The following is a 27,644-nucleotide window of genomic DNA, read 5'->3' on the forward strand; positions in this document are numbered from 1 at the left end:
GGAATAGCCAGGTCTATAATAACTTCCCAGACAGCATCGTGATAGAATCCATTTGCATATCTGAGGAAATATTGTTCCAGAAGGCAGGTACCATAACAGAGAAGGCACATATCCTGGGTACCACAAGATGACTTCACAACATGTCCACTCCTATCTATCCATTCTTATAGAACATAATGCAATCTAGAGTTTTATGTGCTCATAGCACCAATAATCATGATAGTGAATTCTTAAAAGTATCAAATGAAATTCTCAGTACTAAATTCAATTTACAGATCTATTAGTAGCATACATTCCATGAAGCACCTGCCATTTTTTAAGGAAATGGCAGGTGTTTCATGGAATCAACAGTATTTTAATGAAAGGGTAACACATAGATGCTTCTATAAACAGTTGCACTAAAACTTATTATGGCAATATAAGAGTAACTTGCACACACACACAGTTTGTCCATCAATTCTTGGAATAAGAGATCAAGAGTGGTATGCATTCATCTCCTACAGGTATAACTGAAATTGTCCCATTTCCACCCACCCACCCACTGATGTTTTAAGTATAGTTCCAGGACTACTATTAACTGAAGTAAAAGGTTACATAACTGCCCCACTTAGATCCTTGATTGCTAGCCAAGTTTATTTTGTGTTAATATTTCAAATTATATAAGAATTTTGACTTCAGTTGCCCAAATTAGTTAATTTACTAGAAAGAGTGTGTACTTATCATTTTTTGTTTAATAGCCTCTCCTTACTCCAGCATTATTTTTGTAGCATTCTTCTCAATTGAAAGCTGGTAAAACTCAGATCATAGATAATGGATTTATTGAACAGTACATTAAAATGTAGCAGATTTATAACCTTGGTTATGTAATTTTTATTAGGAATGCTCAGATTAAATCTAAAAGACGTAAAACAAAGGATAACTATTTGTAAACATAAATGTCATCTTCAGAAATTACATGTAATGTTCTTACAAGTTTATACTTACTGGTACTTTAGAAATGCTATTTGTATACCCAGTGTTAATGAGAGGCCAAACATGGAAATATTCCATATTTAATGAGGCTAATCTTTATGTAATTATACTTTTTTTGAAGTAACTACAGAAGTTTATACTACAAGCTTATTGCCACTATTTGTTTAGTATGTTCTTCGCCTTTTTTCTTGATAGCTCGTCAAATATTTACATGAAAGGAATATGAGAAGGGAAAGGAGTTATATGAGGGCACAGTTTAAGACTCTGAAGAAATGCATGGTACCTACAGTCAAAAAGTTGCCTCTGTCACTCTGTTTTTCCCTTCGGAGTCCTCACTCCTAGTGAGGAAGAAGCAGTGATTTTGACTTCAGTAAAAGGCAAGATGTGGGTTAGCTTCCTTTCATTTTACTCTCATTTGGATTAGAGTATTGAATATTTCATAATGATTGAAGTGAGCATTCTGGCTGACTTTGTCTAGTTAAGTCTGTTAAGTATTTGGATAGAAGACCATTAGAAAATTCCTGGGGAGTTGGCGGTAGTGAATGTATTGCTGTCAAGAAAATGTTATGGCTTTGCTTATGCAGTTAGCAGAAATCAAACTTGACTTGAGAGCATTTTTTAATCTTTTGAAGCATATACACTGTTAGTAAAAGTCATACTAGTCAATGGAATTTACTAGAATGCATTGGCTATTAAGCATTCTATAAGCTATCTCTTTTCTTTCCTTCTTTGTCCAACATCATTTCCTTTTGTTTCATCTCCATCCTATTCTATTTCATGTCCATAATTTTTCTTTCCTGTTTCTGCTAGCCTTTCCACTCATTCTGTCTTCACTGTTTCTTGTTTCTTACTGTTTCGGTTGATGTATATATGTGTAAATATATACAGTATGCATGTGTATGTAATGTATGTATGTATATGTGCTTTGCATGTGTGTGTGTGTAGAAAGAGAGACATAGAAACAGAGAGATACTATAGATAGTAGCTGGATAGCATAGTGGTTAGAGTGCCACACTTAGATGTGGGAGACCAGAGTTTGACTCCCAGCTGGTACCTACATTTACAAGTACAGTTCCTTTGCAAAGATCTCCGAATACTTCACCTGTTTACCTTATATAAGGGTACAAACTAAGGGAGTCATGCCAGCTCAGACATCACCAGGATTAACGAAGTCTGTGCAAGATATTGGGGAACCAGGACAATCTGACAGGCTACTGGAACAAGTCATAGATGCATGAGACAAAAGATTTGGAATTGATGGAATGCTACTGCAACAATAGACTTAATGAATGGGGATATATGAAATATATAAGGGAACTATGAATGGACAGAAGACCTACATCCACACTAACTTATAAACAGTTACCCAATACTTCAGCTGGTTGAAGTATTCAATTTGGCTAGTTACCCAATATTTCAACTGCTGTCACAACTTGAATCAGACCAACTACATATTACATCTGGGACTCAAGGAAATCCCGAAGAACAACTGGATGTGTAGCCAACACCTAAAGCGGGAATGTTACTGCCACCCCTTCTATTACAGAGCACAGCAGCTGATACAAGGCATAAGACCATGGATAAATTAGCTATAGTCAGTCCTTAAGACTCATTATTGAGGCTGTTTGGAACAGTACCATCAGTACCATCAGTAGCATGCTAGAAGATGTCAGTAGAGCCTTCATGGCAACCTCTACTACCACCATAATTCAATGAACTGGTGTACAGCAATTTTGGAGATGCTTGATTACGCAATCAAGAAAAACAGCAATACACAAAATCAGAATCAGAGAAAGAGAAGGTATGTTGGAGGCAAGGATAAAGTCAGCAGAGAGAGAGGTTAATCAGCTGGTGGAACTACAGAAGAGTGTAGGCCTCAGCTACTGAAAAAAAGAGGAGGGCTGACTTCATCTGAAGCCATAGGGTCTGCTAAACAAAAGCTCAAAGCACTGAGACTAGGCTAAGAAGATACACTAGAGAATCAGAGGCCAAGTTGATAAAATGACCTGTTTTCTCAAGAACTATCTAAGGTGTACTCCCAACTGCAGTGTAACAACATGTGAACAGCAATGCCACCAAGAGCAGAAACTGAATAGTCTGCTGAATAGCAGACCACAGCAATTTTCCAGAACAGGAACCAGTCACCATCATCCAACACTGGGTCAAAACATGAAAATCTAGAGAGCACCTGGCCCAGATGTGATTCACATTACTGGCTAAAGAAACTAACAGCAATGCAAGAATGTCTAGTTTGCATAGATGAGCCAGCTACTAGCAACCTAGACTGGCTAGCACAAGGAAGCAGTACTGTCCAACTGTAGGTCAATAACCTGCCTCCCCACAACATGGAAAGTCCTACTAGGCATTATAGACAGACATTGTGGGATCATATGTGCCAGTTCATGAGTACACAGAGGTTCAAAACACCGGTTGCTCATACATAGAGGTCTAAAGAGATGGAAGGTCTGACCAAACCACGAGTGGTAGTAGATAAGGACCAGAAGGTAGCAGTGGTGATGACTATAGTGGTGCGAAGCAACATCAGGAAGATGTTTTCGAAGATGAAAAAGTACCAGGCCTTCAAGGAGAAACTAGATGATGTGGAAAGTAACAATCAGAGTGGTCCCACTGGTGGTAGGAGTAGTTAGAGCTGTGATTCCTAAAGTGGCTTCAGCAGAGCTTAAGAACAACACCAGAGTGCAGGGCTACCATAGGAACAGCTAAGATACTACGCAGAACCCTCAAACTCTCAGGCCAATTTTAGAGGATCTGAGATTGAAAAAGACCTGTGCCATCCATAGGGGTGAGAATTTTGTATATGTTTAATGTCAGGTTCCGAATCAGGATAAGAAAATAAATTGCAGACAACAGGGTGGATGTTGTTCTAAAGTTTTATCTTCCTAAATTCGGCACGCTCCGACAATCACTCAGTGCAATTACACCCAGTGAATATTACACCCAGTGAAATATTGTCAGCTCTAACCTTATCGTGCTTCCCCTCCCCCCATTTTAAACCTAGTGCTACTCCTCCCCCAGATTTTCCTCCTCGCTGTTCAGACACTCCTTAACATGGGTATTGCTCACTCCTATTTGCATGGCTGGGTGTCAATCAAACCCTCTGGAGCTGGATACGCCCTGCTTCCTGCTCCTTCCTCAGTCTTTTCACTCAGCCATTTGCAAAGAGCATTAGGGTGTCTGTTCTCTTTCAAAAGTTTCTGTTTTATTGCTTAATTTACTCAATTTTATTATTTTCTTAAGTTCTCTATTTAACTGGGGCTTCCGCTTCACATAGCCTTATTAGGCGAAGCTTTTGGAGTGGGACGGCGGTTCGGGGCTCCGGCCGCCATTCGCGGCTTGGCTTGGCGGCGTTTTGAATTCCAGCCGCATTTGCCGCCATTTGCGACGTGGGCTGACATTTAATGTAATTAACTTTTTGGAGGAGTATCTTAAATCCAGCGTTGTCCTTTAGAAAAATTGAATATCTCATACTGGTTTTTAATAAAAGTAATCATTATTACTATGTACATACCTATTACATGGTACATAATCCAAATTCTGATTCCAAAAATGATATCTGTGGCCAGTTAGACACACACAAGAGTAATAAGTCACTCTAGGAGTCAGTAACAAGCCTGTCAAAGCTGTAGAGCATGGTTGTCCAACCTTTTGCTTTGCCTGAGCCACATTGCGTGAAGAAGAATTGTCTTGGATCGCATATAAAACATATAATATAGTTAATATTTATAAATTGCATAATGTTAAAAGTTTATGATCTTGTGGGACTGCATTACTAACTATCCAGGGCCACATGTGGCCTGGGGGTTGGACACGCTTATGATACATAACTTGATACATAACAATAAATATCTACCAGATAGATATTCAAACTGCAAGGATATTTGAACATATGGAGCAGTGTTTGCGAACCTTTTCAGCACCAAGTGCCGAAAAGGGAGCACATGCAGGGGAGCACCAGAAACTGGAAGAGCAGTTCTCTGGTGTGCACGCACATGAGCGCTTGAAACCGGAAGAGCAGTTCCCCGGCACGCATGTGCGGGCCAGGAAGCTGAACTTCTGGTTTCCAACATGCGCATGTGCGCTGGCCAGCTGGTCTTTGCGTGCGCATTTGTGCCAGAAACCAGAAGACCATGTGACTGGCATGTATGTGCACACTGGAAACTGGAAGCTCAGCTTCCCGGCGCATGCATGCATACCAGGGAACTGCTCTTCGTTTTTTGGACTCCCGCAGGCGCATACATGCTCCCATTTCAGCACTCGGTGCTGAAAAGGTTCGCCAACACTGCTCTATATGCGCCATAGGTTTGCCATCACACATATAGAGTCATAAGTTTAACATTATACTGGAGAGCATAACATTATACTGGGGCTCACTCCGTATACTTTACATTATGGTACATACTGAGGTCATTTAGCTGAGTTAGTCTTTCTTTATCTTTTTTTTATTATTATGAGGCATTTGAAAGAAAAATAGAAATAATATAAATAAATGAACAAGAAAAATGCAATAAAGTGCAAATGAACAAACAAAAAAATTTAAAATGTTACAGATGTAGTTTTTTAAATATATTAATAGTTGTCATGAACAGCTGAATATATTACATTGTTTAAAAAGATTAAAAATTGCTGTTAAGATCTAAACTAAACATGATGGTCAACATAATATAAATCACTGATAAGATTATGTGCTATAGTACATTCAATCAATATTGCTAAACGTATGTATTCTGTAAACCTGAAATCACAGAGAAATCCAACCAATAGATAATTGTATAAATTCAATTATACAGTAATTAATATTATCAATAATAATTATTATTTATTAAGTTGTAGTTAAGGAATGGTTTCCAGTTTATGGTATACCTCTATTTCAAGGGGCTCCCTTGGTAACAAGAGTATTCATGTAGGTTGAGTCAGTGTACTGGGAATCTGAATGAGAATCTTGAAAGGCTAATATGAATTGATTTTGTCCAGGTTCCATATGGTTTAGGAACTTTTTGACAGTCTTAACTAAGTAATTTGAGATCTCATTCACAGAATTATTGGAAATATTGGTGGAAGTTACCTATATTAATAGAATATCTAGTGAAGTTTTTGATTTTGGATTTAAATATATGTACAGGTAGACCTTGAGTTATAACCATTTGTTTAGTGACCATTCAAAGTTAGAACAGTACTGAAAAAGGTGACATGACTGTTTTTTTTAACACTTATGACCACTGCAATATCCCCATAGTCATGTGATCAAATTTTGCAAACTTTACAGTTGCAATGTCCTGGGGTCACGTAATCACCTTTTGCAAGCTTCTGACGAGCAAACTCAGTAGGGAAGCCAGATTCACTTAACAACCATGTTACTAACTTAACAACTGCAGCAATTCACTTAATAACTGTAGCAAGAAAGATTATAAAATGGGACAAAACTCACTTAACAACTCTCTTGCTTGGCACTGGAAAATTTGGGCTCAATTGTCATAAATTGAGACATACCTGTATACAAGGCAAGTTTGTCATTCACGTACATGCCTAGAATTTCTGTTCTTTCTCTTATTACAGTACTAACATTCTTTCAGTCATCTTTATATTTGTTATACTAGATATGGCTATTGGTGTTTGTGAACTCTATGCCAGCACAGGATGAGATATTATCCCCCCAAAAATACTTGTTTCTTCAATGTGGAATTACCTCAGCTCAGACTTAATTCCATAGGATTAGGGAATTCATTGGTAAAATCATCAGCAATCAGGCTTCTTGGCTTACTAAATTAGTTATGGGAAATAAATGGAAAACACAATCTGGTTTATTTGCATAGTTTATGTAGATTGCAGAATTTAGTTTTCCTTGACAAAAACGTTTGGGTTGTAATGTAAGGAACATACTCTTCTTATGACTGATGTCTTCTTTCAAGTACCAGAAAATAAGAAACTCTATAAAATATTATTTTCATTTTGGGGCCATTTTGAGAGAGCAGTGCAGTATTTCTTTTTAAAAAGGAGAACATTACCTGCCAGCATATTGGTCTTTTAAAGACTATATTTGATGTTACAATTTCCATGTATCAACTGCTGCTGCTTGTCTTTTGCCTGAACTATGCTTGTGCTGATTAAAACCCCATTAGGATTAAGTGGTAAATAATTTGAAAATGTGAAATTTATAGTCAATCAGGATTAAGTGCATGATGATATCAGTGGAGGCTATAAGATTTCAGTAGAAAACTGAAAACAATAAAGAAGAAATCAGTATGAGTTAAAAGAATATCCTTTTTAAAGGCTCTGCCCAAGTCTGTAGAATTGAATTTGTTTTGACTACAAAAATTATTATTCAAAATATGAGTACTTTCAACTTAGTCGTAATTGCAATAGATTTTGATTGCATATGCTCTTTTCTTTTCAACTAGTCTGGCCTGGATAACTTAGCTTTCCAGAAGACAATTGCCCTATATGTGTGGGGATGTTCATTTCTGGGAATTCTACAAGTTAAAATCCACATATCTGAATTGACCCCAAGATGGAGGAAACAAGGATATCTGTTCAAATAAAAAATTGGCCTTGTTCTTGGCCATGTTTCTGAACTGCATTTCTAGCAGTTGGCCATGTTTCTGAACTGCATTTCTAGCTTCAGTACTTTCTAGGTGATACTGGATACATAGTTTCTCTGTAATGTGTCATGATACATAGAATGAATAAATATTTGGTTATTGTCAAAGAATCAGAATTTTTAAAAACTAATATTTAACTTTTGGTTAGTATAGCTTGAAAACAAAAGTTTTCCACTTTGCATTCACTGCCTGCCTATGAATATTATAATTAACAGGCATGAATTGCAATCAGGAGCCAAAAGATTTTAAATAAATGCCCTCTACAGTGGTCTCAGTTTTTGATTTCAATTAATATGGGGCAAAGTAATGAATCAAATAAAATGTTACTATTGTCCATATTTAGGCCAGTGATTTTTTTCACTAAACAGCAACAGTTTTTCCTATCACTAGTATAGCTGTAAATATTTGTGGATGAATTGCACAATAAATAAAATTATGCATGATTAAATGCCTACCCCACCTAATATATTCCTTATGTTGAGAATATAACATCCTGAATTCTCAGCCAGCATGGGCCATACCAGCTAGGATTCCTGGAAGTTTTCCTGATGTTAATAAAAGCAACATAGTCTTGAATGGGACATGAATTGAAAGGTACCCCAAACTTGGTACCTAATGGAAGTGGGTATTATACTGTCTGCAGTATAATATAGACAATAATTAGGAATGAGGATGGAGCTAAGTATGTGTTATTCATTATTTCTTTGTAGCCTTTTTATCCAGTTCTTGAATAAAAAGTCCAGTCAACACTAAAGACATCAAAGAGAAGGAAAATGGGTTGTAGAAGGAAGAGAGAGTAAAGCAGAGCTTGGTTTTCTTTTCTCAGTATGATAACCTTATCCAATATATATGTAATGGCAGAGGAGTAATAGATTTACAGTACACATAGGTTTTGCTACAAGAAAAGATGAATTGGCCTAACTCTATGAATACTAAAAGTTGATCAAAATATTTGGCATAATTTATTGTGCCATTACTAGTAATACAATAAATAGTTCTAGAAATTGTATCTTTTGATTTGTAGAGAGAAAATTCTCCATTTACCAATCTAATATCACTAGGTATAGCCTATACAAATTTCATGTTTTGTCTAACAGTCTTATCAGAAATGTGAAAATAATTTTCCAATATAGTGAAGTTCCACACCCATATTTTACATCTATTTTACAATGTGTAATTATAGGATACATTCCCTGCCTTGAACTATGTAGACGGATTTATAATCTGTGCATACATAGGTGACTAGGCCCTTGAAGACAAATTTTAATAATATACAGTATTTCTCTGTGAAAAATCTGACATGCAGCAACAGGGGCTTTACAGAAAGGGCATAACACATATATGTAAGGTTCTTTTATTTATAAAAGGCCTAATTCCATTCCTAATTGCATAAATGATTAATCCCATTGTAATCAGTGGTGCTTCTACTACATAAATCTACTTTGTCTCAGGTGGCGATCCTATAATTTGAACTAAGGATAATTATTTTCAATCTTACATAGAAATTGTGTGTTGCTTATGAAAGCAGTCTGACAGCTGATATTGATGAATCTATCAATCATGTTAACAAGGTATATTAAAATGTAAAAGGAACTGATTTGTAATGTATACATGCATTCTGAATTAGTTAATATTAGATGCACAAATGGATTGGATTGTACCCTACTTATAGAATAATTTTGCCTGGTAGTAGGTTTGATTTCTATATTAACAAATGCTACTAATCTGCTAGTTAAACTTGTAAGAGTTGATTTACATTTATCTCAGCAGGCATTAGTTAAACAAAAGGCAGCAAAGAAATTCAGCAATAAAGAAAACTCTGAACTAAGTACTGATCAAGATATTGAGAACATAGCCAAAAATGAGCCAAGAAGAGTTAAAATATTTGATGGAGGGTGAGTGGTTTTTTTCCCCTAAAAGTGCTATAACTTTTATTGATTATTTTGAATTGAAATCTGATTATTTCACCCTCTGTTTTCGTGAAATAGAATTTGTATTGCATTATGCAGAATTGATTTTTTTAGCACAATTTCTAACAAATTTGGTGAACAGTTTTTGGGGTAGATCTTCGATAACAGGCATCTGAGTCTTTTGTAGCCAAGCAGAAACATTTGACAGTTTGAATGTATTATGCTGTTTCTCATAGTCATTATGGGTGCATCGTCACAAAACATGAATTTTCAGGGAAGCAAATTCATGAGGTTAAAGGAAATGTAGCTTGGTGAAAAATAAAATAAAAGGCCTAACTTAGAGCACAGAACTGTAACGTGGCAGTACAGAAGTCACATTCCAGTGTTCAAAATCACATGTTGCCCCAAAACAAACTATTTATTTAGTTAAAAATACACTGTGATTTTCAAGAAAACACACACACACACACACACACACACACACACACACACACACACACACACAAATACATACAGAACTTGCAGGCAAAACATCCCACTGTGCTTTCTCTTCAATAATCTAGGACAGTACTTTTCTACTTGGCAACTTTTAGATGTGTGGGAAATCTGACGGGGGAATTCTAGGAGTTGATATCCACACATCTCAGTTGCCAAGTTTGCAAAACAGTGCTCTAGGACGTTTCCTGGCACTCCAAATTTATCATTCCCCCCCCTTTTTTTTAACCAGACTGTAGTGCTGGGCTGCTTTCTCACATTTTCAAATTGTAATTTTTAAAAAATGAACTTTTAAAACATTGCAACATCAGAGTTGATGAGCTGATTTCTATTTCAGGTGTTTTCCAAATTTCATGCCTAACATTTATTCCCATAATACTATTGCTCACATTAGAATATTTTCTGTCCCATTTAAACTAGATATAAATCAAATGAAGAATATGTCTATGTTCGTGGGAGAGGAAGAGGAAAATATATATGTGAAGAATGTGGGATACGCTGTAAAAAGCCCAGTATGTTGAAGAAACATATTCGCACGCATACAGATGTCCGGCCATATCATTGCAATTATTGCAATTTTTCCTTCAAGACTAAAGGTAGTTCAGTTGTGGATCATTGTTTTGGGTCCCCTCCATCCACAGGATGCTTTAGCAGATACTTTTCTGCTTGACATGTCAGATTTAAATTAGTACATGATCAAGGTTTTCTGTAAATTATATAGACTTTATAAATGATAAATTATAGAGATTATAGAGATATTTGCAATTTTTAAAACTGTTGCTTCAGGATTTAAAAAGTTGTTATAAAACTATGATAACTTCAAAAGAATTTATAATGGGCCATGTGTACTACTTAAGTATGAATAAGACTTTCCTTGCCTGCCAAAATACCCAGGAGGAATTTTGGGTACAGAAGAATCTGCCCCTTTTGAGAACACATCCTGTATATAATTGGTCATACAGCCATTTATCAGGCAGACATACTCTGCAATGGTATTGATTTTGCAATTTTCATTCTTGCAATTAATTCAGGCTTGGCTCAGTATTACAAAATATAATTGTGCTGATTTGGGTAAGCTACTGTTCCTTCTGCTTTTTATAAGGAGTTACTGTAGTCAAGAATATATAAGAAAAATGTAAGAACATTTTGAATACATTTGATCGTCCAAAACAGTGAATCATTATCTGTGAACCAATAATTAGCACTGTGTGTTAGGGGCATGCTGGTATCTATTTGTTTTGCCGTAAGTCTAGATAGTTAAAAAAGAAATTAACCTTTTTGTAAATTATATAAAAGTGAGATGACATTCACATCAGAGCTTTTGTGTAATTCTGCTCCCTCATAGCATTTAACATTAACAAACTGGTTTATTTTATTGCTTATTTTAATTAAAGGAAATGCAAATATAAAGTTCAAATTTTATGAAACTATAGAAGAAGAACTATTGCATGATATTATAAAATTGGTTCTTTTAATTATGTCAAGGCTTGTTACAACTTTAAATAAATCTAATCATTGTACAATATAAGAAGCACTGGAAAAAATCAATAAAATGGCAAATTTCAGAAAATCAGCAACAGTCTGGGTTACTTGCCTTTAAAATCTCCTTCAAATCAAGCTCAACTCCTGGTGTCTTCAAAGATAGATATAGTTTTCTTGACAACAGTGTAGAAATAGTTAGCCATTGCCTTTTTAATCACTGTTATATTTTATAAGTCTTATTTTGCTTAGTCTAGGACTATCAAAAATGATGTTAAAATCCTTGGGAGCAAAAGTAATTTATTGACTTCCTATAAGTTTCTATAATTTATTATAAAGCTATCATAAACCAAAGCATCCTATATGATATATGACAACTGACATGTTTATGGTCACGATCCTGTCCTGCTGGGCATTCAACTATAAAAATAAAACAGTACATTATTGGTTTTATTTTTATTTTAGGAAATTTAACAAAACATATGAAGTCCAAAGCGCATAGCAAGAAGTGTATGGATTTGGGAGTCTCAGTGGGATTAATAGATGATCAAGATCTAGAAGACTACGGTAAAGATTTTCATAATTCTTAAAATTTCAATTGTATATTTGTGGTTGTGATATTTCTCTTTCTCTGCTCAAGCCTCCTATTCAGCTGCTTTCATGGAAGAAGCATTTCAGATACATTGCACAGGCAATTCATTTAGGGTTCACATGCATCTCAAATGGTACACTTGTGAAATTTAATTTACTCACCAAATTTCTTTTAGTAATAACATTGGAAAAAGATTTTGAAAACTCACAAGCCTCCATTTAATCCAACTTGAATGAATTAAATCCAATTTAATTCTGTCTGATCTAAACAATAAAATCATCCTAATTTGAGTCATAGGATAGAGCATATTAGATAGAGTATGTTTTTATCCACTGAGGTATATAATACATTTAATTAGGATTCTCACAAAAGAGGATCCATATAAATGTTTATAAGCTACCCCAGAATTGCATCTGGACAAGATGGATGGCACATAAATCCAATAAAATAAAATAAATAAATAAACAAATTGCAAAATTTATCCACAGGGATTCAAAAGGGGAGATTATTGTTTAAATAGACCCCGTGAATTAGAATCTAAAGCAAAAATTCCTAATTTGGATCCCCCCAATGTATTAGACCAGTGATAGCTAACCTTTTCCGGAACGAGTGGCCAAAGTGTGGACCCCCCCGTGCATGCATGCCCCCCGTTTGCACCCTGCACATGTGCATGCAGCCCCCCGTGCATGCATGTGCCCTGTACATGTGTGTGCAGCCCTCATGCGCCATGTGTATACACAGCAGAGATCAAAAGACCAGCTGGCCGGTGGAAGGTGCATGCGCGGCAAAGCTGAACTGGGGCGACGGCTCACGTGCCCACAGAGAGGGCACTGCATGCCATAGGTTCGCCATCACGGTATTAGACTAAAACTTCTAACATTTAATGGTGGATGTTTATTACATCTAGTATATATGGATATACATATTTATCCAGTATATATATGTTTAAAAAACATATATATTTAAAAAACAGTTTAAAAAACTGTTGTATGCTATCCCTTTATATTCAGTTACTGCAATTCTGTGTTGGTCATGCCTCTACAATAACTTTTCCACCCCGTTACTCTTCAACTGGTCTTCAACTGACAAAATTCCAAAGGTTATATAGTTTGACAATTAGGGAAAGGATATCAGGCTGGGGGAAGGTATTATGTAGAATCTGAAAATACTGCACTTTGGTAAGTATATATCATATATTTAGATCTGAATATGTTAATTTACACCTCCAAATCTCAGAAACATGCACCCATTGTCCAAAATCTACCAGCAAATATGAAGGCTTAGCTTATGTATTCTGCAAAATAATAATAATAATAATAAAAAAACCAGAGTAAAAACAATAAAAAGCATAGAAATTAAAAGTAACAGAACAACAAGTGAGAACACTCATAACACTCACATTCAAAATGCTGCCTATCAAACTGAGAAATCCCAAAATCAGTGAAAAGGCAAGGAGCATGGTGGCTTGCGTGGTTAGAACGCTGGCTTGGAGGTTAGCAAGGCTGCATTTGAGACCCAAGTGCTGCTGTGGGATGTCTGCTCCTTTGTTCCAGCTCCTGCTGGGGACATGAAAGGAGCCCCCAGCTGGGCGTCCCCCAGGGAATGGTGATGTTACCAGCTGATTCTTTCAACCCAGAAGCACCTTGGTACTTCTGACCCGAGTGCGATGTGAGTGAAAAGGCCCAAGCCATTGTTACAGAAATGATGAATTCTACTTTATCTCTTCCTTGCCATTATTTTGGACATTCGAAGATGCAATAATAAACCAATTTAATCTCTGCTCTGCTTTTATACTTTTAGGTATTGTTTGCCATCCAGTATCACTAGATTGAAATGCTTTAATTAATTACAAGTTTTGAATAGTTTAAAACCTTTAATGTTTTTCAATCTTTAAAAACCAGAGAACATTCTATTTAGTAAAATATGTGCTGTGTATTTGTGGGGTAAACCTCCTCCCAGAATATCTAAGGATAGTTTTTGGATACCGGTAGTCCTTGACTTATGATCGGTTGCTTAGCAACCATTCAAAGTTACAATGGATCTGCAAAAAAATACTTATACTCAGATTTGAAGTTCTGACACCACCCCCACCCCTGCGGTCATGTAGTCACATTTGGACACTTAGTAACTGAAACACATTTACAGTCATTTCTAGCATCCCACGGTCATGTGACCACAATTTACAACTTTTTTTGCTGGAAACCGTCATTTACATAAATGACCATTGCAGACAATAGTTTCACACAGCATTAGCTTAACAACCACTGCAAAAATGTCATAAAATCAGGGCAGTCATGTGGGTTCTTCGACTGATTACCATCATGACATATGACAGAAATTTGACGACTATCTGTATATATTAAGAAAAATACAATTTAAATTTCTGTTCTAGATCCAAACCCTGAAGCTTCTAAGGTTCATGAGCTAAAATGTTACAAATATTTTTAGAAAATTGATAGGCATGACAACAGAACATGATGGTCTCAATCTGGCCAATGTGATTCTAAGTTATAGGTAGACTGATTTTTGTGGTTGTTTGGATTATAGCCTGTATTGTAGTGAACATAATTACACTTTAAATTATCATGAAAACACTTAGAATTCTACAGTTCTTCCTCAGCATAAATTATGAATTTGTTAATAGTATTATTCTGTTAAATATACTGATTATTTTTCCTAGTCTTTTTTCATTATTTCTTACCTGTTTCGTAACAGTTGCTAGAAAAACAGTAAGGCTAATGCTCAGATAGAAATTTAAGCCACTCTATTAGCTATTCTTCATCGTTGAATGTCTCTTATTTGGTTTTCCTATATTTTAAAGCAGAAGAATAAATTTGAGATTGGACAGTTTTTGAGTGAAAGGAGGAACTAGAATGTATCTTTTTTAGAAAAGCTATTGTTGGTCAACAAAAATTTGGGAACTTTCCATCATAGTTGTCATATAGTTTCAATTTGGTTTTATGAGACCTGATTAACTATTGAGAGGATTTAGAACAGCAGGATTGGTAGATTGTGTGATTGTGTGATGTTTTCTGGTTTCAGATTCGCTATCATTTGGGTATTAGTAAATACCACTTAGTTTCCCTTTTATGTTCCCAATCACCCTTCCATCTTTCATCTCCTAAAGAATGTTCTTCCCACCCAAAATATAAGGTTAATATGTTTGGAATGCTGGCTTCTGAGCTAAGCTGTCAGGCCAGGTGAACCATTCAACGTGATATAGTACAACTTAGGCGTATCATTTTCCACAGTGCTTGCCCAAGCTTTCATTGCACATTCCTTTTAGATAACAAATGCCCAATCCCAAATTCATTTGTTTGGAAGAGGTTTCTGTTGAATTCCATGGAATTTCTATAAAAGTATATCCTGGACTAGTTTCAGGTCACTCACAATTTGATCTGAACTTCAGAAATGTTTAAAATGTGACTCTTCTCAAAAAATTTAATTGATACAAATATGTTTGCAAATACTAGCGAAGATTAATACTATTTAAATTTCTGCAGAAGAAATTGCAGCATAATTTATCAAACAGTTTCCCACCAAGATATTTATTTATGTGGTAAAATCTATATATTTTCTAGCTTATGGTTGATGACAAGAGCCCCTCCAACAGTAGGGAACTATTTGAATAATACTTGAAACCAGGGGTGAAATCTACTTATCTTCCTTACCGGTTCAGAAGCACATGTGCACACCTTCTGCGCATGTGCAAAACCAGGAAGTAATGACATCCAGGCGGCGATTGCTACCAGATCGCCGAACCACAGGGAAAAATCGCTACTGGATCAGGCGATCCGGTCTGATCCGGGAGCATTTCACCCCTGCTTTAAACTACTTAAAAAAAAAAAAAAGCTTGACAGCTAGTAAGCAGTATTATTTCAGGATAAATTTTAAATCTCTGATGCTTTTAAGTTGCTCCAATATGAGCTTCCCCAATGGATGTCAGTATTAGAAAGAAAACATAAAAATAAAACAGATATAAATATAATTCAAATTTTCAGACATTTAAAATGTAAGCAAGGAAATATGTAAAACTAAAAGTATGATAATTACAAATTAGTATAAAACATCTTTTCTGCACAGAAAGGGATTTTTCATTGTGAAAACTTAATATGGGCTATATGAAAACCTTTCCATCATATATTTTATATAGAAATAGTATTAACATTTATTTAAATTTGGTATTGCTATACTTTGTTTATAGCTTTATGTCTCATAAGGAAAGTGGTTTTTTTCACTACTATAAACGGTAAATTAATGAATGTGTTATGCATATGATATTCTACACATAAAAAAATAAAATATTTGGATCTTTGCACAAAGATTCATTGTTAGTTTAAATAATAGCCATATTTTATCAAACTATAGTTGAAATTTCCTTGAGAGTTGTAAATCTTCAATGATTTATAGTTTTTAAATTTAATAGTAATTAAATCACAATATAAATAGCTTGGTTGAAGTAGAAAAACATTAGGTACAGTACAGAAAGAACAATTATCTTATTCAATATTATATCATTTCTTCAACATTTATCATTTTCATCAACTCTAATGTTTAAAGTTAGTGTGGATGATGTTAAAAAGCCTTTTAGTGAAGCTCCTAAGAAGTATTGTTTCACACCTTACTAATAACGCTTTTAGCAAGGTAAGCATCTCCCATTAGTTGTTACTCAGTACTGGAGCATGTAGAGGGAATAATCTATTTTCAAAAGCAACTGTTTCTTGATTATTTGTATTGTTAAATGTTTGCATTAATCACTATAATGATTCATATGATTCAGTTTCAGAATGAATTTTAGAGCAATCAACAGCAGTTCCTCAATTGTTTAGAATCTACAGTATATTTTTTCTCCCAGGTTGATCACTGAGAGTTTAACAACAGTATTGTTTATTACAGGTAGTTCTAAGGTTTATGACCACTGATTCAGAAATAATAGGCAAACATAAAATCACTAATTTTTGTGTGAGAGCAGAATTTTGTCAAGCAGAATACAAAATAAAATCAAAAGAACAATTAGTGGCAGAGGAATATAATTGCTAATGGTTTTCTTATTTATAGTTATTAAAAAGGTTTAAATTAAACAAAAGAGTATGCTTTTGAATGGAAGACTGTTTCAAGACTAAGCTTGAAATAAAATTGTGTACAAATGGTGAACATGGACTTGCTAAAATACATAAACTTTTATTGAGATTTGAAATAAAAGTAGAAGAAATGATAAAAGTGGGCTAATTTTTTTGATTATAATATACAGTGCAACAATGGTGGAAAGGATTAAAATTTACACTACATTATAATCTTAAAGAGAATTTTTATAAAATGCATATTTCACCAGAGAAATTGTCTTGAATGTACAAAGGCACTTCACATTTATATTGGAAATGTGTACAACGAAAAGAGATATTTTATCATGCTTGCTGAATGAGGAAGACTTAGGAGTGATCCTCAGAGTTCTGGCTGTTGCAAGGACCCTGCTGTCATGTTATCGAAGTCTGGGCACTTGGTGCCTAGTTAATGATTATGATAAATTACAGCAAGCTGCAGTCTTGTGATTGCAATTTCTATTGTTTTCTGCCAGCTTTCCAAAGGTAAAATCAATAGAGAAGTCAGAAGTTGCTCCCACCATTTTGTCACCCCTCCTCCACTCTCTGTAGCAAATGCCTGTGGCCCTCCCTGCCACTCCATGGCACTGCCCAATAGCTCATGCTTTGTAGCACCAGCATGTGGCAAACCCCTGTCTGGCTGTATTAGCCCCTGCAGCCTGATTTCCTGATTTCTGCCCCTATCCTCATTGAGGTCACATGAAATTCTAGCTTAATGTCCCATATAGTCCTGGGGTTACAATAGCAACCAGAATTGCTAGCGCTAAGTGATGTGGTGACTTTACAACTGCATCATTTAGGAATGGAAATTCTGGTAACCTGAGGACTTCCTGAACAGAGTCCAAATCTCAACTTGACCATCGAATTTACTTGGTGATTTTGGCTCAGTCATTCTTTCTCTCAGCCAAGTAGCCTCATAAGTTAGGAGAGATACCCTCTTCGTATGTCATGCCTTGAGATATTAGGGTAAAGGCAGTGTATAAGTTTAAAAAAAAGTATATATATTATATGGATCTTTTCATTATTTTAAACTCAAAAGAGCCTGTTTTCATCTTTTACCTGGAAAGATATATAGAGTATCATGATCTCTTAAACTAGAATGACCTATCTGTATTCTATGTCAATAGCATAGATTGATAGACAGCTGCTATGAAAAATGTGCATATACCACAGATTTTTACTTTGGTCCATAAACATCCCTCTTCCTCCCATATTCATTTGACCCAAGGCCTGAATCTAAACCTCCAAGTCTAATGAAAAACCAGCTTTTAAAAATTGAGGTAAAATTGGATAAGATTTTCAAGAATAGCAATCTATTAGCAGTCAAAAAGCAGTCAAAAAGTGGGCTGCGAAAATATATACAGACTCCCTTATATCCTGAACAAACTGTTTCAACTCCTACCCTCAAAACGACACTATAGAGTACTGCACACGAGAACAACTAGACACAAGAACAGGTTTTTCCCGAACGCCATCACTCTGCTAAACAAATAATTCTATTCGCAAATGGAATTATTTTTGGGCAGTGGAAGAACTTATTTGATTAAATAAATAAACCATGATCCTTGAATGAAAAAGTAGATTAAAAAAATCAAATAAATTAAAATAAATAAGAAAAAGCCAATGAAGGAGTCAATTTGCTGGATTATTAAAAATATCATGAGCTTCTGCACTGAAAAAGACTACCATGGTTATCCCTCTGAGAACTATTTAAGAGATGGTTGCTATCCATTTGTTACACTGCATAAACTTTGCTTTCATAGGATTTTATTAAATCTTAGTAATGTCTTAGTGACCCTACATATGGTTAGTTGATTAAAACTGAAATGCGATGTGCTGTATCTGAGGGGATATGTTGCATGTCTGAATATTCCCCCTTAGTTTTTTTTAAAAAAGTCTGAATGCATCTTCCACCTTCTACCAGTTATGGAATCAATTACTCTAAAGTCCTTCAGTCCAAGATGCTACTTTTTGGCTGGGGGGAGGGAGGTTTCATATGGATTTCTGTATATACTTCCCATTTACTTGCATGAAGTTAATGTTCAGAAAAAGAAAGTAAATGCAATGCAAAGAATCTCCTCTGAACTGCTGGGCTGTTAGATGGGAATTTAATTTTGTTCTCTTTCACAGGTGAAAAGCAACGGCTAAATTATGAACAGTCTGGATTTGATCCAGAGGATTCAGATGGGCCAGAAGATGAAGACAATGATAACGAAGATGATGATGAAGATAGCCAAACGGAATCAGTTTTATCTGCTACTCCCTCTGTTTCAGCCAGTCCACAGCATCACCCCTCAAGAAATGCTTCTCATGAGGTTTCAAGTGCTGATGAAGAAAGTAGAGTTTTGGACTGTTTTGCTGGGGTTCACACAGACTCTGTGGATGGCCTGCCAAAAGCACTTCTCACAAAAATGACAGTACTTAGTACAGTGCAGTTGGACTGCAGGAACTCAGGGCCACCAGTATCAACTGTTTCCAGAGAAGCAAAAAAGGAAAGCATGCAAGACAGAGGAACAAGCACAGAGCCTGCTCTGTCTTCAGAAACGTTTCATCGGTCACCATGTCATCAAATGTATGTGGATTTCCCTGGTACAAAAGAAGTCTTAGGAAGCACCACTCCTTCTATTAGTACTACAGCAACTTTGAAGGTGAGAGGAAAGGTTTGTTTTTTTTTAATTCCAGAATTTATTGCAGGGAAAGCAGGCAGTGCTTGTTGTTTTATTGGCAAAATAATGCTTTTCTTGGAAATAGATATTAACCATGCTGCTCTGGGCATTTACAAAAAAACGAGTCACTACAAAATTGGAAAATTAGATTGCATGTTGTGCACCTTTGGTGCAACAAAATGTATAGGATTTATTTTTGAAAATGTTACCCTGATATAACTTGCATCCATACTCTTAATGGCTGAATTGAGGAGAATCGGCGTTACCAAGTAATACCCAACAGATGTACAGAAATTCTTGTTTCTAGTTTTTCTGCCTAACCTGCTTGAGGAATTTGAAAACGTAGAATTGAAGAATCCTAGTTTCAATATTCACATTAAAGTTGCTTTTGTGTAGTCCAACTGAGGACTACGATGCATATCAGATCCTGGATTTGCTATATTCTACTACCTGGATGTGAATGATTTTGAATTGGGGAAAACAGTGGTGTGTGCGTGTGTGTGTTCATTTCTGTTATGGTTTAAAGCAGAAATCGGTTCTTTCTGCGAAGTAGTGGATCAATTAAAATCAATCTGAAGTATTCCAATTACTTTGAGCATCATTGCTGTTTGCATCTAAACTTTAGTCTAGAGGACTAAAGACGTATTTGCCAAACACTGCAGGCTAAGCCCACTTAGTTCCCTGATTTTCAGGAGGAACTGAAAAACATTTGATATTTCATGGTAACTGTGATTAGAATTACAGAAGTTCATTATTTTACTTATTTTGTGGCAGTATTAATAATAGCAAGCTTCTACATTAAGTTCTCTGTAATGCTATCTAGTCCGGCTTTATATCAGATTTGGTTATTGTGAACTCACAGCCACTATGTTGGATGAATTGTCAACCATATTTCTTGGCTTTGTCCATTTTGGATTTTAACAGCATTTGAAAGAGATTAAGCACCTCCTCAACTCACTTAGACATGTGTTTTGCCGCCCTCTTCAAGATAACAAATCTTGCAGATCCTTCTTAAGAAGCCTTCTTTGGACTTTGAATACAAAAAAATTGTCACCCGGTTGCTAATGTCCATTTTAGCAAGATGGTTTAAAACAAGGCTATATCCTATATTTGTGTATAATTCAATGTTATCACAAGGCCAATTTATTTCTCAAATAGATTTTATCCATCAGATAATTTCAGTCAGAATTGGTGAATTCCAAGTCCCCTCAATTAAATGTCATCCATTGGGATCCAGGAAACATGCCCTTATTGTTGTGGTGCTACACTCTTTGGATGAAATTTCTCAAGAGATCCATGTGGTTCCCACCCTGATGCTGTTTTATAACTTGGCTGCTCTTCAAGGCCCTAGGGTAGGATGGTCATAGAGGACCTTCAGTTATTGTTATGGAATGTGGCTTGCCTGGACATAGATGAACATTTTCTTATTGTTTTCTATTTTTCTTAAATTAAGCTGCCCAGAGTTATTCTGAAGTCAGGTCACCTCTAAATTTAATAAATAAAGTATTGTCATTATTATTATTGATTAAATTGGTTACTGAGCCCTGCTTGGCCTGATTTTAACATTAAAATGTTTGTTTTCAGTTGCCTAATGCCATCCAAACTGAAAATAAACATTTTAATGTTACATGTTTTGCTCAGTTCCATGGCATTTTCCACCTTGGATCTGCAGTTGCCTGTAGAGAAGCCAAATTCATTCAAATTACCTCAGCAGAGAGAGATTTAATTGAAGTGCTCATGTTGTGATTGTTTTGGTTTCTGAATGCCTGAACAGCACTACAATCTTGACCCAGGTTGTCACTGGTACCAGTGGAAATATCATAAGATTATTTTTAACACCACTGCAAGGCCATATAGCCTGGATAATTCTTCAGAAAAATAATATGTCCTCGTTAATGTTGTAACTTTTTCACTAAGAATTTAGAATATTGAGAGCTTTAAATAGAGTTCAGTCATGAGTCAATTGTAGAAACACAGAGGATATTTTGGGATTCTAAAAATTAATTTGAAATAAAATCACCTGGAACTCCACCCTTGTTTTTAGTCTAAAACATTGAAGAACTGAAACTCGAGTCTCAATTAAATCAAATTCTATGCATTTAAGAAGGAATTAGCAGATGCATATTTCAGAATTATTACCGTAACCGTCATGCTTTCTCTTTTCTTGGGCAGAGCACAGCTTCTACTAGACTTCCTTCTCTACCCATAGACCAGAGTACACAAACTACAGTTGTTGTTCCTTCAGTGGCATCCCCTTTTGCAGAGACACAAGAGCCAAAGCATGGAGAACACCAACAGACCATGAAATTAGGACCTCCCCAGACTCATCTGTTTAGTCACCTCCCCTTGCATTCTCAACAACAAACCAAGAGTCCCTATGGAGTGGTTCCAGTGGGGGGGATCCACGTGGTACCTGCTGGCTTAGCCACCTACTCTACTTTTCTACCCATTCCAGCTGGGCCAGTGCAACTCACTATTCCTGCTGTCAGCGTGATCCACAGAACTACAAGTGCTCTTGGTGATCCAGCCTGTGCGATCTCTAGCACTGCAAATCGCCTTGGTATAGCAGAAGTGAACAGCGTGGTTCCCTGTATCCCTATAGGCCAAATTAATGCACCAGGCATCCAGAGTCTGAGTGCACCAGCCCTGCAGCCTCTTCCATCCCTGAGCATGGAAACAGTGAATATCGTAGGCCTGGCTGGCACCAGCCTAGCACCACAGATGCATCATTCGGGATTAACGCTCAATGCCGTAGGGTTACAAGTGTTGACTGCAAAACCTTCCTCTCAGCGCACCTCTAGTCCTCAGGCACACATTCCGGGCCTGCAAATATTAAACATAGCACTGCCAACTTTAGCTTCTCCGGTGAGCCCTAAGACTGCAGATGATCAGAGGATTGTAGAACCACCAGCCTCTGGAAATAACACTTGTGAAACGTTCCAAGTCCAGGGTTCTGGAAGCTTAGCTACTCCGGACCCTGCTCAGATTGCCAGTGCTCTATCTTCTCAGAAGGCACCTGCCGACAAGCGGTACAGCATCGAAAATCGATTGGAAGTGGGCCCTGCAAGGGACTATCGACGACGTGATATCCCGGATAATCCGGACTCTGAAAGTTCTGACTCAGAGAGTCCCAAAAAACCAAAGTGCAATATTAGTGCTGTTCAGATGGGACAGCCTTCTGGGTCGGAGCCTCCTGCAAAAGTGAATTCAGACATTTTATCCAGTTCCCCCAGACATCAGATGGTCCCTCAGGATAAAGAATTCCATCGGCCAAAAAGGCTGCCGAAAGTCGACTTGAGCGATGGCAGCAGTGATGATGAGGACAGACTAGTAATTGCAACCTAGGGTGTTTTGGTTTCATGTTGGGTTGTGTGTGGGGTTACGGGTGTTTTGTTTTGTGTGTATGTTTTTTTTAAAGTAACACTTACTAGGTTTCTTTGCAAACCTCCCTTTTACTTAAAGCACATATTTTCTGACACAAACTCATTACTAATCTTCGTGCAATCATGAACTCTTGACCAATAATTGTTGTTTCTTGTCAGCTCCGGCCATTTTTTTGTACATGTTGTATAGACAATTGTGCCTTTTTTGTGTTTTATGTTTAGAAAACTGTACAGATTGTCAAAATTATATATTATATGTACATTAAACCTGAGTAGTTACTTTTGTTTCGTAAGTAAATAAATCTTATGTCAAATGAAATGATTAAATTATATGTTGCACTGTTAAATGTAGATTTTTATGGCTGTGGGGCGAAGTTTGTATGTACAGATTCAGTTATGTACAACTCCATATTTATTGTACCCATATTAGTCTGGGGAGGGAGGGAAAAAGTTCTGTCCATTTTTCTCATGTATGACATTAGTTTTACACTTAAAACAAAAATCCCGTATCTGTGTTATTGAACTATTTCAGTAAAATTTTTGTTTACTGACTTTACTACTGGCTTAAGTTGTACCTCTTTCTAAATGAACCAACAAGAAAGAACAACTCTGTTCTGTTCTGTGATGATGATGATAAAAACATTAAAATTGTAAATACATTGCTAATAACTTCTCCCTTGTTCCTCTCTATCCTATCCAATTAGTTTCTTAGAAGAGTTACTGGAAAAGTGATATATTTCTTTGTTTAGCAGTATTGTAAAGAGAACTTCCAGAATGCGGAGTTTTTTCATGTTTCAATAGATTTTTTTAATATTCTCAAAAAACAACTTCTCTTTTTTTTGTTAAAGTCCTTTATTAAAAGAAAAAACAAAAATGAAGGAAGGCTCATGCTATTTCTTGTTAGGTTTGGCTGCTTTATTAAAGTCAGACTGTCACAAAATTAAATATAGTTACCTTTGTGACAACGGTAAACACTTCAGGCTACTTTTTATTTTTACTGAAAAGCAAGCAATAAAGCCTTGTTTTATGCAAAAGTAATATTGAAAAAAAGGTACTTCTGTTGCTTCCATTTTTAACAAAGTTAAGATTTAAATGCTACAGTAGCTGTTCATTTATGTTATAAGTTCAAGTTATACTTGCTATGGAGCTTTTTTGCATAGGATGAAGATTTTAGAGCAGGGGTCCCAAACCCTCGGGCTATGAAGTAGCACTGATCTGCGGCCTGCCAGGAACCGGTCAGCATAAGTGAGTGAAGCCCCATCTACGCATGATGAGATCCAGGCAGTGCATGAAACCATGCCCCCCCAGTCCATGAAAAGACCATCCTCCATAGAACCAGCCCCTGGTGCCCAAAAAGTTGGGGGCCACTGTTTTCGAGTATATCTTTAAAACAGATGTGTTTCCTTCAGTAAGACAAGACAACAAGTAACATGCGTGTCACCTGCCTCTTACCTTTGAAGGATTGGACAGTGTTGAATTATACAATAGATATTCAGACTAAATTCAGACTAATCTGCTGTTTCATATAATGCCAGTGAATTACATGAGCACTTGTATTACCTTTCATAACACTGCTGAGCAGACTTCCAAAATCCTGCAAGAGATTGGACATAAAGTCATTTGATTTTCTTGCCAAACATTGCTGAAGGTTGTTTAGGTGGCAGAGATCTAACTTTGGGTAGAAGCTGTAAGGAAATCATGCTGGAGACCAAGATGCTTGAAATCCAGATAAACCTATAATTAGCAATATGAAAGGAGGCTTCGTTAGCAAGGACTATTAGATCACTGTGGTTTATCCCTGCAGAATACTATTCTACCCACTTTAAGATTCCCCTGAAGCGAACGAAACAACTCTGCATTCCTGAAGTTCAGTCAGTGAAGCAAAACCTTGCATTGAGATGAGTTAATTAACCAGACATGCTTAGCTTTATTTTGTAAGACAAGGTTTGTTTTGCCCAATGAGGTCAAATGTTAAAACAGACTTGTTTGATTTGCCACCAAACTGTTAAGAAGGTTTGTGTGAAGTTTCTTGCATCCAGAAAAAAATCTGCTCTTGACATAATATCTGACTTAAACACTGTGGTGAGCAATTTTATGAAAATGGTTATCGAAGTTGCCTGTGCTGAGTTTTATGATGGTTTTGAACTGTAAGGTTTACAATGCCATCATCTAAAATTCAAAAGTAATTCAGTGTTATCTCAAGGAAACTGGATTTGTCCATTCCCTTTTCTATCACAGCCGTTACAATGTCCCTAATAAATTAAAATGTCCTGCATTCTTATGCTGCTGAGTCAATTTACTTCCACTTTTAAAAGACAGAGTTTAAGAGGGGTTAGAATTCTCTCCTCGTCCCAGTGATTCATCTCTCTCATTTCACCATAAATGTACAAGTTCCATCACCACTGGCTTTAGTAGAGCAGAGAGGAGTTTCATGTAACTTTTTTTCTTATTGCAAGGACTGAGATTTATTAAAAGCATCAAAAAGACACTTTTCAAAGAAAGGGACAGAGCATTGGTTGGAACATCCTTGTTTATATTCTTCAGCTCATCAGTTGAATATTTTCCACAAGATGAGGTTGGTGATACTGGAAGTCTGCCAGTAAGTATGGCAAGTATGAATACAGCCATTTATTCTCAGCTGGAATGGTGAACTGACTAAGTTGGGAGTGGTATATACTAGTAAGCCCAGTTTCCATACCCTTGTCCCATTAATGGTGACTTAATCATACAATATGAAGAGGAAAGAAGTATCAAAGTCTGCAAGCAGGCCAAATTATCTCATGCCTTGGCTTTTTCATACCATATTTTGAGAAGGGATAAGATTGCTTATGAGACAGAAAAAGTCACCCACTCTTCCCTAACATTGCAACTCCATCAGATAATTCCTCTTTCCATGCACAGTAGCATTTTAAAAAAAAATTGTTCGAAATCAGGTTCGTTGATTATAAACCAATGTGCATAAAGTTTCTATGTATGTAGGGTTGTCTTTCCCAACTGGCACCTCCCAAATGTGTTAGGACTTAGAATGTTTGGAAGGATGGCTTCTACACATCTGGAAGGTGCCAGGTTGAGGGATGAAACTTATGCTCTCTTGACTCAATTCAATGCACCATTCCTTAATTCACTTGAATTACACTTAACCTGAAGATTATCCAAGATGGTTAATAGTAATAATAAAAAAAAGAAGCAAGTGTGGATAATTGATGTGGCAAAAGAATAGAATAATAGAGTTGGAAGGGACCTTGGAGGTCCAACCCCGTGCTTAGGCAGGAGACCCTATACCCATGGTGGCGAACCTATGGCATGTGTGCCACAGGTGGCACGCATTGCCATATCAGTGGGCATGCCAGCTTAGCTCCGGCACACATGCACACGCCGGCCAGCTGATTTTCGGGCCTTCTGGGCCCACCAGAAGTAGGGAAACAGACTGTTTCCTGCCTCCGGAGGGCCTGGGGGGTGGGTGGGGAAGGCCTGTTTTTATTTTATTTATTTTTTATTTTATATTGGATTTCTATACCGCCCTTCTCCCTGAGGACTCAGGGCGGTGTACAGCCAGATTAAAAAACATGCAGAACAAATATTAAAAACAATTAAAAGATATATAAATTTGGCCCAATTAAAACTCATTTACCAATTAAAAACGTTTAAAACATTTAAAAACAGTTAAAAATTTCATCTTAAGCCAGCCCGGCTTGTTTAAATAAATGGGTTTTAAGGGCGCGACGGAAGGCACTGAGGTCTTGGATTCTCCTTATCTCTGGGGGGAGCTGATTCCAGAGGGTAGGTGCCCCCACAGAGAAGGCTCTCCCCCTGGGGGTCACCAGCCTACATTGTCTGGCTGATGGCACCCCGAGGAGGCCCTCTCTGTGGGAGCGCACGGGTCGATGGGAAGTCGTTGGTAGCAGCAGGCGGTCTCGAAGATAGCTAGGCCCTATGCCATGGAGCGCTTTAAAGGTGATAACCAACACCTTGAAGCGCACCCGGAAGACAACTGGGAGCCAGTGCAGCTCGCGCAGGAGCGGTGTTACATGGGAGCGCCATGCTGCTCCCGTCACTACCCGCGCTGCTGCGTTCTGGACCAGCTGGAGCCTCCGGGTGCTCCTCAAGGGGAGCCCCATGTAGAGAGCATTGCAATAGTCAAGGCGAGAGGTGACGAGGGCGTGAGTGACTGTGCACAGGGAATCCCGATCAAGAAAGGGCCGCAACTGGCGAATCAGGCGAACCTGACAAAAGGTCCCCCTGGTTACAGCCGTCAGATGTTCCTCCAAGGACAGCTGCATATCCAGAAGGACTCCCAGATTGCGAGCCCTCTCTGTGGGGGCCAATGACTCGCCCCCAATAGTCAGTGATGGAGTCAACTGACTATATCGGGATGCCGGGAGCCACAGCCACTCAGTCTTGGAAGGGTTGAGCTTGAGCCTGTTCCTCCCC

The 27,644-nt window shown here is 37.0% G+C and overlaps 1 protein-coding gene across 8 annotated transcripts in view; it reads left to right on the top strand.

Moving 5' to 3' along the window:
* Positions 1–23,879, top strand: part of HIVEP1 (HIVEP zinc finger 1) — a 78,944-nt gene extending 55,065 nt beyond the window's left edge. For 7 of the 8 annotated variants that reach the window (XM_034429141.3, XM_034429143.3, XM_034429144.3 and 4 more), the window contains 5 exons: positions 9,357–9,484; positions 10,415–10,590; positions 11,939–12,040; positions 19,295–19,812; positions 22,003–23,879. In XM_034429141.3, the coding sequence (XP_034285032.2) occupies positions 9,357–9,484; positions 10,415–10,590; positions 11,939–12,040; positions 19,295–19,812; positions 22,003–23,175 (2,097 nt within the window). In that variant the 3' untranslated portion in view covers positions 23,176–23,879. The remainder of the gene's footprint in view (positions 1–9,356; positions 9,485–10,414; positions 10,591–11,938; positions 12,041–19,294; positions 19,813–22,002) is intronic. The other variant, XM_034429148.3, reaches the window with a different exon arrangement.
* The last annotated feature ends 3,765 nt before the right edge of the window (positions 23,880–27,644 follow it).

This window comes from Pantherophis guttatus, chromosome 3, assembly GCF_059756535.1.
Source record: "Pantherophis guttatus breed Tessera chromosome 3, ASM5975653v1, whole genome shotgun sequence".
Lineage (NCBI taxonomy): Eukaryota > Metazoa > Chordata > Lepidosauria > Squamata > Colubridae > Pantherophis > Pantherophis guttatus.